Raw genomic sequence first — 11797 nt, forward strand, 5'->3', positions numbered from 1 at the left:
AGAGTCGCACTTGTTCCTCTGGGTTTAGTGTGGCATATTAGCTCCTGATCATGGTTCTACCCCAGCTTTTATAGCATGTCATTTCACATAGCCAGTACTCGGACCCACCTAATTCCAACACACTTTGCTAGTCTGGGATGGCTCAGGGTAGAAGACAGGGTTAAGCAATTAAAATGGTATTGGTATTTTAGACCAAAGGGGCAGTGCCCTCAATACGCTCCCTCATACCTGACTAACTACTGCTTCTCCAAAGTGAGTGACACCCACAGCTCTGCTCTCTGCTCTGCCACCAAAATGTGGAATAGCCTACCCTGACACTGTATCACTGGCTTCTTACAAAACAAGCCTGTTTTGTTTATCATAAGTAGGCTATTAGTGGTTTTGAGCGGTGCCTAACCGCTCCATTACATACAATGTATGTATTTGGTTAAAATGGGTAGGGTTTAAAAAAAGGCAAGAGCTTGCTCTGGTGCACTGGCCTAAAAGTGGGTCCTTAAAAACTGCTAAAACATCTGAATGTATGTATGTAGGTATGTATGTATGTATGTATGCATATGTATGTATTTGGTTAAAATGGGTAGGGTTTTAAAAAAAGGCTTCTGAAATGTATGTATATAGATATGTATGTATGTATGTGTGTAGTATTTAAAAGGGGGGCTTTTTTGTAAAAAGCCCAGCCCACAATACCTTCATATATTTAAAACTAATCCAAAATAGGGTTACCAGTGAAGGGCAAACTGCCTATTCACTGGGGACTATGCAAGGCAGAGGCGTCCACCCCCCTGAGTCCAAGTTAGGCTAGACCAATGTATGTATGTATGTATTTGGTTAAAATGGGTAGGGTTTAAAAAAAGGCAAGAGCTTGCTCTGGTGCACTGGCCTAAAAGTGGGTCCTTAAAAACTGCTAAAACTTCTGAAATGTATGTAGGTATGTATGTATGTGTGTAGTATTTAAAAGGGGGGCTTTTTCGTAAAAAGCCCAGCCCACAATGCCTTCATATATTTAAAACTAATCCAAAATAGGGTTACCAGTGAAGGGCAAAATGCCTATTCACTGGGGACTATGCAAGGCAGAGGCGTCCACCCCCCTGAGTTCAAGTTAGGCTAGACCGCATACCTAACCGCATACCTTCTGAAATGTATGTATGTATTTGGTTAAAATGGGTAGGGTTTAAAAAAAGGCAAGAGCTTGCTCTGGTGCACTGGCCTAAAAGTGGGTCCTTAAAAACTGCTAAAACTTCTGAAATGTATGTATGTAGATACGGGCAAAATGCCTATTCACTGGGGACTATGCAAGGCAGAGGCGTCCACCCCCCTGAGTCCAAGTTATGTATGTATGTATGTATGTCTGAGCACGGAAAGCTGCAACACCTAAAGTGGCCAGTAGAGTACAGCACAGAGTAAAGTGGCACAGAGTATACTACAGAAAGAGCCCTAGACCCCCACACGGACCCCCGGGGACCCCCACATGGACCCCCCGGGGACCCCCACACGGACTCCCCGGGGACCCCCACCTGGTAACTCTGTAATTTCTGTATGTTCTGGGGACCACTTGGGACCCCTGCACAGTAGACTACAATACAGCACAGTACAGTACAGTATAATTAACTATAACAATAAATGTATAGTTGCATCGCTCAATTCACACAGGTATGATTTTCTCATACTACGTTGATGAATTGAATACATAGGAGTGATAGGACCAGTCTAGCCTTGACTGTACCTTGTGCTGTTTACATTTCTGACTAATAAAGTATTATGTGTACGTGCAGAGTTGCACAGGAATCTAGAGGTTCACATTATGTTTTTTACTGCATGTTTTTATGACTCGTTGGGCATAGAAAACTCTTATCACACTGTAGTAGTGGAGCGATAGCCCACTGGGTCACAAACAGAAGGTCTTGCAAAACAGTTTTCGCATACATTGTTGTTGGTCCTTGGAACACTTCCAGCCATTGAACCTTTCCATTCCCATTATCTCCACAACATGACGCAAGGGACTTCGCAGGCCCTTCCAGGGCAGTGCAATAACTGCATTACCTGCAGCTGTGCCACTAACCCCATTATGAAAACATGCCTAGGCCTATATAGCCTAAGGGAGCCCAGCCAACAAACTGCAGCAATTCAGAAATGATACATAGCCCTGCAGCCTAGAATACTGAATCTTTGCTTAACTGGGAAAATAACTTTCCCAAGTCTTATAGATTGGTTTTGTTTTACGTGCAAAGCATCAAGACTCTCATTGTATAGGCTATAGGGAATATAATTTTAGATACAGTTTCAGAGGGAACGTTTGTGCGGGGATTTTTTTTCTCCGTCTTGTTTTTGAGTCAAGACAATTTGGGTCAAGACATAGCCTACAGGTAGGTACACCATATAATTTTACATAACGTGTCTTGTTTCTACTGTAAATCAGTGGTTCTCAAAGTATGGTCCGGGAACCACCAGGGGTCCTTGGGGAGGTTTCAGGGGGCCCCCAGCGAAATGAGTTAATATAGAGCATCAAAATCACTTTTTTCTGTCTTCCCCTCTCTCTCACGTTGTGAGCTTATAGATCTGATATTTAAAAAATATATATATTTTGAGATGTGAAAAGGTTTGAAAGCCATGACTGCTTTACAAAACGTGATTGATTGATTGATTGATTGATTGATTGATTGAATTATTTATTAGACAGAGATTTTACAGCACGAGGTACAGTCAGACATTTAGGCCTAAAAGGGTAACACAAAAACATCCAGGGGACTTAATTGTTTCCATTGTTGTGGTCCTATGGTAAGAAGTCCTGTGTCCTACAGTTATGCCTACCTACACTGTTTATTAACTGGTGTTGACGTGTTGTTGTGTGTGGGCCTACCTACTGCATGTGTATAGTGACGGTCCTACCTAGTGGGGTCCCAGCCTCCCAGGTAGGCAGAGCAGAGCAGAGCAGCACATCAGTCAGTGTGACTAACGGTGTCCTCAAACCAAGGGGCGGTGTGTGGCGCGTCACGTCATATCGGCCGCCGCGCTCCCATTGGCCGACGATTCTCACCCGACACAGCTGTGATTGTTTTCTGCAGAGGAAGCTCCGTGTCTGGCATGAGGTCTGCGCTCTGGAATGGAATAGCAGCTTTTTTCCCCTAACCTCCCCTCTCTCAACGATGATGATGTGAACAAACAACAACGTGATAGCAGCACTTGTTGTAACACAACGGAAAAGGCTCTCGGAGTCTCGGGCTTCATCATTTTCCAAAGCAAAGCGCGAATGAACAGGAGTGGAGGAGTGCGCCAGACAGTGGAGACGTGGATATCAAGGTAATAATAATGAATAATAATATAATAACAACAACCCAACATCACTTCATAACGTTTGCCTTTGTACAGTTAGACCTTGGTTATTATTATTATTAGGCCTATATTTATTATTAGCTATAGTCTGCAATCACCAGTTAAACACCCCAAATCCAAAGGAATGCGTCACACCATATGTGTTTCTGTAATCTTGCAACGTTGTGTGTGTTTCTGTAATCTTGCAACGTTGTTAATTCTAGTCCCTAAAATGGCAAATGACTTTTGGTTGACTTGTTTTTTTTTGCCAGCTCCCAAACTGTGCCAAATGCCAACAAGACTCGAGAACCACTGCTGGAGTTGCTCTTGCTGTGCGCCATCAAGAAGACGAGTGGAATCTAGTAATAGCGAGATTTCGTCGGAGTCAGGGCCGAAGTGGTTCGCGTCCAAAGCCGAGGAGATGATGTCTATAATAACGTCGGTGCTCCACAACGCATACGGCTCTCTGCTGCACGACGTGCGGACGGCCAACCTGATCCGACGCGGGCTGGTGCTGTTCACCGTCGGCGTGTTCCTGGCGCTGGTGCTCAACTTGCTGCAGATCCAGAGGAACGTCACTTTGTTCCCCGAGGAGGTGATGACAACTTTGTTCTCGGCCGCCTGGTGGATCCCACCTTGTTGCGGGACGGGCGCCGGTGAGTTATTGATTATGATTAATGTGAGCTAAGTTCTTAGCCCCCGTTGGAACCCCCTTTTTATTACAAAAATGGTTCCGAAAGGGGCTAATGTGACCTTTGTCACGTCAAGAAGCGTTATTACGGCGCTATAAATAAATCACACGTTGTGTACTATAGCCACTGTATGAGTGTCTGAGTTTCAGTTTGAGTGCGATTTTTCCCCTTTTTTTGGACAATGGAATGCGATGGGGGGGGGGGGGGTGGTTATGACTTATTCACAGCCATATAAAAGACATCACATGACAACCACCATGAGTCGTTTCGCGATCGCTTGATAGAGAATCGGATTGGGAAACATTCGCGTTTGTTGTGGTTATTCATTATGTAAACGGTCACTCCATACTCTATAGTGTTTTGTCTGCTGCTGGCCTGCCTGCCTGGGAGAGTGCTGGGAGCCTATTATTAACTCTCCATACTGGGAGAGAGCTACCCGCCATTCAATTGGCTCCCCGTGCAACAGCCGCACACGTCAGAGGGCGAGCAGCTCTGCCCATTGGTTGCTCTCATAACGGGTGAGCTAGAGGGGGCGGTGCTTTCGTGCCGCCAGGCTGGAAACAAGGAAGTCAGTTATTATTATGAAATAAATAATATAGCCCTTAAACTGCCCCTCCCCCCACCGCATGCTGCATACATTGGCACAGAGGATATTATGATTCAAATAGTCAGGATAGTTCAGATTGTCTGTCATTTCTTCATTCCACACATGTTTCATTGTTTTGGTACAGGTATTTATAGACCTGTATAAATAAAAGATGGAGATTTGTTTTTGTCACAGTACATTTTCACATTATGTGACATTTGTCCTGCATTTAACATAATCATAATAGGAGCAGTGCGAGATAGTTCATAAGCTTTTATTATTATGGATATAATGATTGTCCTTTCAACTAATTCTCCACAGCGCTATCAGTTTAGGATAAGTTTGCACAAATAAATTGTTATATGATGTTTGTCCTTTTTCTTTCAGCCGTTATTGGCTTGCTGTACCCCTGCATCGACAGCCATTTGGGAGAGCCCCACAAGTTCAAGAGAGAATGGGCCAGTGTCATGAGATGCATCGCCGTCTTCGTTGGTATCAACCATGCCAGTGCTGTATCCTTTCACCAAGTCAATTATTAGCTATAAACAAACTAATGGGACCTCGTGTCCCGCCTTCTTATCTAATCTTTATTTTTATTAGCTTTACTATTACTATTGTTGTTGATGATATTGATGTTGTGGTCAAGAGGTGCACGCACATCCACAAATTGCAACGGGTGCAAAAAAGAACTGAGAGAGGAGAGGGGAGATCCGCACACTGTTTTAAAAGCTCCCAAAATAATTGACAACAGAGCGGACAATGTTTTGGCCTCACGGGCCTTCGTCAGGTTGATGTTGCACAGTGTTTATGAGCACCAGGCTCACGCACTACCATTTTGCTGCTTGTGTCTGTATAGTAGTAGAGTAGTGACAAATAATCCTTCTTGACCATTGTTAACGCATGAATCAGTCCCTTTTAATTTCTCACCCCACATGTGAAGTAGATCTGATTTTTAACTCTCCGTTTCGTTCTAAACTTTGAATAGCGTGCTAAAGGAACAGTATTGTCCCTGTTGTCTTTGTGACATTTCTTTAAGTTATTTAATCTGTGTGACATTTTCTTTAAGTTATATAATTTGTTTACACAATTGAACTAATATTAGCAGGAGGATTAACCTATATATATTGCTGGTGCCATTATCTCTGATATTCATCTTAACTGCCTTACACCACAGAAACTAGACTTTGCCAACAATGTCCAGCTTTCGCTAACACTTGCGGCCCTGTCACTGGGCCTCTGGTGGACATTTGACCGGTCAAGAAGTGGCTTTGGCCTTGGCATCACCACTGCCTTCTTGGCTACAGTCATCACACAGCTGCTGGTCTACAATGGAGTGTACCAGTAAGTCAATGATTGGTTGATTGATTGATTACTGTAGTGAAGAATTGATTTAGGCCAACAATAGTCAACAATATGGGGTGCCAATCAAGACATGGGAGTCAGAAAGTCCCTTTAGTTTTTAACTTGTATATGCACCGTTTACAGGGGTCTCAATGTGTGTGGTTCTACATGGAAATAACATCAAACATAGAATCATTAGTATTTAGTCTTGAACATAAACAGCAACACATTGGTCATCTATAAAGTAACATAGGCAGGGGTTGACACTAAGGACTCAGAGACACTTATCCCATCTGTCATGTTCTACTAATCTACTTGACCAAAGGTCATGCCCACTATTGTCATACATTTAGAATTACCGTTCAATTTTAACACTTTTTTTCCTTCTTTAAAAAAAAAACTTTCTAGGACTATGTGATATAAAACTGTCATACCTCAATTGGTATGACTGGTTTATATATATATAAAACAGTGCCCTTATTTTACATTCCTCAGACCAGAAGATAGAGCGCTCTGACCACGTTCAGGTGTTTAGACACTATACTAAGACATATCTCGTGTTGTGTTTGTAGACGGTCTCATCCCCCTCTCAAACGAGCACTTTCCTGGTCGGGCAACCTGATGAAAGAAAACTCAACCTGCCAAATGTTTTATTTACCTGCCAGGAGCAGGTGGGCAACCCTTAGTATCAACTGTAGTGAAACATAATTCAACCAAACCTAAATAAACATCAAATCTCTACTCACTTGTGCGGTCACAGACCACACGTTTCGAATGCCATCATTGCATTGAAAGGGACAAAATCCTGTTTAATCAGAATGCTCTCAGTGGCCGTCTACTGACCTACCAAGATCTCAGTAGACTGCATTCTAGGGGGGGGGGGGGGGGGGAACTGTCATTTCTACACGGTAACTGTCATTTCTCGACCGTTTCGGACATGGGCGGCTCACCGGAACGGGGCTGGAACTCTGGGCACGTTCCTGTGGGTCTGGAAGTTCCGGGGACCCCCACACGGCGTTGCACCACTCACTTCACACGGGTGTATTTTTTATTATGTCTGTCGGTAGGGCATTTCACATTCTGGTGGCATAGCAGTAGAACAAAACAGCACCCTCTTTAGTTGACGTGAGTCAACAATCTGTCTTGAGAGACTAGTTATGTTATAACACACTTTTATATACCTGCAGTATTGACTTTTATATGTCAGGATACGATAAGGCCACACAGTACAGAGTACAGTCTGCCAAAGTTTCACTTTTTAACAAATGAAACCTGTTCTGCAACAGTACTGTACTTTCTCTTTTCCTTCATTACCGGTATGTCTTACTCTGAGGCCTTGGCCAGTAGATCTGGAGAAATGCCTTTGGATTCCACTAAATGCCGATTTGATTGTATCCATATAGCTTTGAGTATGAACCTATGCAATTGCAATGGTATTGTTGTTTTTTAATGCTGACGAAGGCCAGAAGGTCTGAGGTGTGTTTGTGACTGCTGCTTATGCATTAAAAATAAGCTTTGAAATGTATCTTTTGATTGCGGTTGATCCTTTATTCTGATCATGTATGTTTTAATAATGTGGACCTGGCATTAATCTTAAAGTTCTGTGAATTGATCATGCCAAATTGCCAATCCTTAGGACTATTGCGTAGGCTACTGGGTTTCCCACCATGTGACCTCATCAAAGGGGAACTGAATGATAAAAGATGGACAGTAAATACCTTTATACTCCTCCCATGTGATCAAAAGCGCCCAGCTGGGAGGACGTGCTGGGCCTCAGTTAGGGGCCTTGAAAAGCACTGCGTTCAAAAGACCCCCACTGCTCGTGTTGACTAAATGAGCTCGATAAAGAAGGGGTGCAAAACATTGTTTTTCAAGATGAAGGTCTTCCTCTCCTCCATTAGAGATCTGCGTTATGAAACTGTGCTGACATTGCCTTTCCTTTGACAGATTGTGAGTGTGAATTAATGTGATTGGTTGTGTTTCTTTTCTCTTTTTCAGATACACATCTCCAGATTTTCTGTATGTACGTTCCTGGCTGCCTTGTATATTCTTCTCAGGAGGCATTACAGTTGGAAACATTGGACGCCAGCTTGCCATGGTAAAGTCATAGTACCGTTTACATATGTTGCTATGTGTAGCCACTTGAACCCTATAGCATCCTTACTCTGGGGGGAACATTCACCAAAAATAGAACATCTATATACAAGCTCTCATATGGCTTAGTTAGGTTGGCTATTTTTGGCGAAGAGATTTAGATGGAAAAATGTTGTCCAAGTACAGCTGCAACTTGGGTCTGTTTTATTTAAAGGAATGGAGGTTTTAAGACAGTGATCAATACAATTCTGCATGTGTAGGGACTGGAGATTATTGTACTTAATACTGTACATATGCACTGAAAGCAAATAACATGCAGCTAGTTTTATGTAGGTGTGATTTTCTTTTCACTCAAGAGATCACTCTATTCTGAAGGAAAGTGTCAGCATGCAGCATGTTCGGCACTACAGAGGAGCTAGGGAGTTTAAACCACTCTGACAAGACCCCTTAGTTCACAATTATCCCATCAAGTAGGCGCTGATGTCTTCATTAGGCATCATCTGATTTGAAGGCTCACCTCATTCTTTCTGAAGAGTAAAACCTCTTGCACAACGGTGTCTCTTGGCGCCTAATAACTGACTTTCAAGTTAACACGTTGTTAGCTTGAAAATCTGTTTCTTTGTTTACGTTTGTCACAGTCGTGGCTCCCTGAACACAGAGCCAGTCACCAGTCTACTGACCAGAGGGTCATTTGATGCTTGTTGTTTGTTTGTGATGGGGCTTGGAATGTTGGCACATGCCCTCACTCACTGTTTTTGTTTTTGTTCTCTCTCTCTCTCTCTCTTACTCTCTTACTCTCTTACTCTCTCTCTCTCTCTCTCTCTCTCTCTCTCTCTCTCTCTCTCTCTCTCTCTCTCTCTGTCTCCTGTTTCATGTGTGGGAGCTGAGATGGCATAGAAAGATACTGATGTTTCATTGAACTTTGCCAATATTAGTCAACAGTTGACATGCAGACACGATACAATACAAAGCAATGCAGACAAAAGTACATTCCATTTTATCAGGATGTAATGCATGAATTGACACGATTGTACTGGCTTAAGTGAAAATGTACTAGAATGTGACATTTTGTTACAAAAGGGTGGCTGAAAAGTTTTGTGCAGATTGAAACACAAACTTTGGATCTAATTTGAGTTCACGCTATATATCTCTAGCAAAGTAGCAATGGGTGTGTTATTTTGGGCTATCCTTCCCTTAGTGCATAAAATGCTGAATTGCATTTGGATAAAAACCCACTTCCCTTTCTTATTATGCCAATTCTGTCCTTTGGAGATGTTTTCATAAACACCACAGCAAAACCATTCACTCAAATGTTCCAATCCTTCTAGATGAAAACAGTATGCTCATGGGATTAAATGAAAAAGGGGCATTGGATGAATGACATCACACAATAAGTATTCTTTAGTCCTAGGTAGCAAAATACAAGTGAACTTTTAGCTTTTATACTGGAGTCCCATATATTCTCTATCTCTCTTTTTTTCTGTCGTTGAAAATTAACAACCTTAGCGACAGTGTAAGCTACAGTGTACATTTATTTCATCACCATTTGACTGATGATTGGTGATTGACATGTCATTAACACCAGTGTCTCCCTGTCTTCTCCAGGGCGCTGTTGAGAAACCTCACAACGACTGAAGACCGTTCTGACAGCGTGGAACACAGGAAAGCAAAGAAGAGGAGCCAAGACAAGAAAGAAAGTACACGTTATAGAGTGAGAGAAGAACACAAAAGAAGGAAACTAGGACTCCTAGTTTTTAACTTTTAGTAATTTATTTCTTCTTATTCTCATAAAGATATAGGTCAGGAACACATGCCCCATGCCTAATGTGCCATGTCTTCTGCACCTCCTTGTGGCCAAACAAGCTAACCCTCCCATTTGTATTATACTACAGTAACATTAGGAGGACTTCTTTCACACTAGTCAGGAGGACATGTTGGCCACTCCAGCTCTTTGGTGCAAATAGTCACTTGATTTTGATTATTTCTATTTTCCTCTTCTTTTTACATTGAAAAAGTGAGCCATTTAGCTTCTTGCTGTTAAGGGAGTGCAGGTGTGCGTGCTTTTGTGTGGATGCGTCTCTGTCTCGTGCAGAAAAGACATGGCAAATGGTGGTGCTACAATGTTCTTTGTGTTTTTTGTTTTTCGCCTAAATATGATATGAACACAAAAGGGAAATTTTATTTTTTTGTGGCGGTGAAAATGTCTTCACTCTCATATGGAAATGTATTCAGCAGTCATCTTTATGGCTCAGATGATGTATTGTATGTTCCCAATCTAACCAAAAGAAGTATTTATATCTTAACTGGCTGAAACGAGCCCATCCTTGACCCCAAACCAAAAACAAACAAATGAAATGGCATACTGTACGATAATGAATTATTATTATTTTTGTTTATCTGTTATCAGTTTTTCTTCTAGTAGATAACAATGAAGAGAGACAGGAAAGGGATACAGAAGTTACAATCAGTATTGGCAGGGCTTCACTGTTAATGTGAATACAAATATTGCATCTGTCATGTCATGTTAAAAAAGCTATATGTGGGAAGGTGGAAGTGTCAGACATTAATGAATTGGCGTTTGATTGGAATTGGTCAATTGGATCATCATTAACAGCTCCCAAGCGGATGGTCCCTGTAGAGACATGATGATATGGACACATCATAGTCAGGTTTTTGTCCTGGTATCAGAGTAGTGAAGATACTCAGAATCGCTTGGGACTATCTTTTGTTGAAAGCCCACAGTTCCCTTAGAGGAGTTTTTCCCCATTCACCATTTATAAGCATTTTCCCTTTTGTTGAAGGTATTTTCAAACTGACACTATAGCTTGGGAACATATGCTGACTGAAGGAGAGAACAGGACTTTATTACTTCTGGCCTTGAAAACTTGCAATCTGTGATTGCCTTTGTATTATAGTATGTAGTGCTTTTGTCACTATACCAGTTTTGTTTTATGATTTGTTCAAACGTAATTATATTATTACATAATGTATAATGGCTTGCCTATGTAATCAGACAGGTATTACTATACTAGATCAACAGTAAGTTAGTTAGCTGTTTTGGGGGTCTAGAGGATTAAGTGCAATCACAGTATAGGGCGATTTTTCTTCATTATTTATTATTTCTCACAGTGGCTAAAGAATATATATATAACTTGTTGTAATCATATGCAGTGTGGGTACTTAAAAAAACAGCAATAACATCAGTGTTTTTGGAAACAAGTTTCTCAGAGATTACTTGCCTTCTTATTAGAGTCTCTTGCCAGAGAGAAAAGAAAATGTGTCAAACTGTAAACTCTCATGTAGTTTGCATTAAACATTTGATTTATTTTTTAAAGATATGTTTTGTGACAGATCACAATGGGACCGGTATGCCCCCCATGCTGTTTTGATATGATTAAATTCAGGTGTGCTAAACGGAAAAGGAAGCTTTATTTTTAAGGTGGCGAGTGAGCCACCGATTATTTCAATGTTTAGAATATGTGAGTGTCTGATATTTCAGCTGTGTATCATTTTTACAACCTTGGATTCAACTGAAAAAATAAAACGAGAACTGATATGAATGTTTGTGTCCTGGACGTTGTTCTAGATATCTTTGTATGTTTGTTGATACTGCTTGTATACTGACACAGCCATATTTGTTATCTGTATTGCCTCATTGGCCTGATTGTACTACCATAATTGTTGTAGTGTTACACTATAATAATAGACTAGAGCAGTGATACTCAACCTCAGGCCCGCGGGCCACATCAGGCCCGCGGGACCATTATGACTGGCC

The 11797-nt window shown here is 41.6% G+C and overlaps 1 protein-coding gene across 1 annotated transcript; it reads left to right on the plus strand.

Annotated features, from left to right (window-relative positions):
- Nucleotides 1–3057: 3057 nt before the first annotated feature.
- On the plus strand, nucleotides 3058–11582 carry insig1 (insulin induced gene 1). Its single transcript, XM_080793688.1, has 6 exons — nucleotides 3058–3297; nucleotides 3582–3965; nucleotides 4975–5099; nucleotides 5762–5928; nucleotides 7927–8026; nucleotides 9628–11582. The coding sequence occupies exons 2-6, from the start codon at nucleotides 3599–3601 to the stop codon at nucleotides 9655–9657; spliced, it is 789 nt and encodes a 262-aa protein (XP_080649814.1). The 5' UTR covers nucleotides 3058–3297; nucleotides 3582–3598; the 3' UTR covers nucleotides 9658–11582.
- The last annotated feature ends 215 nt before the right edge of the window (nucleotides 11583–11797 follow it).

Source organism: Protomyctophum bolini (assembly GCF_963924005.1).
Source record: "Protomyctophum bolini genome assembly, chromosome: 21".
In the NCBI taxonomy this organism is placed as follows: domain Eukaryota; kingdom Metazoa; phylum Chordata; class Actinopteri; order Myctophiformes; family Myctophidae; genus Protomyctophum; species Protomyctophum bolini.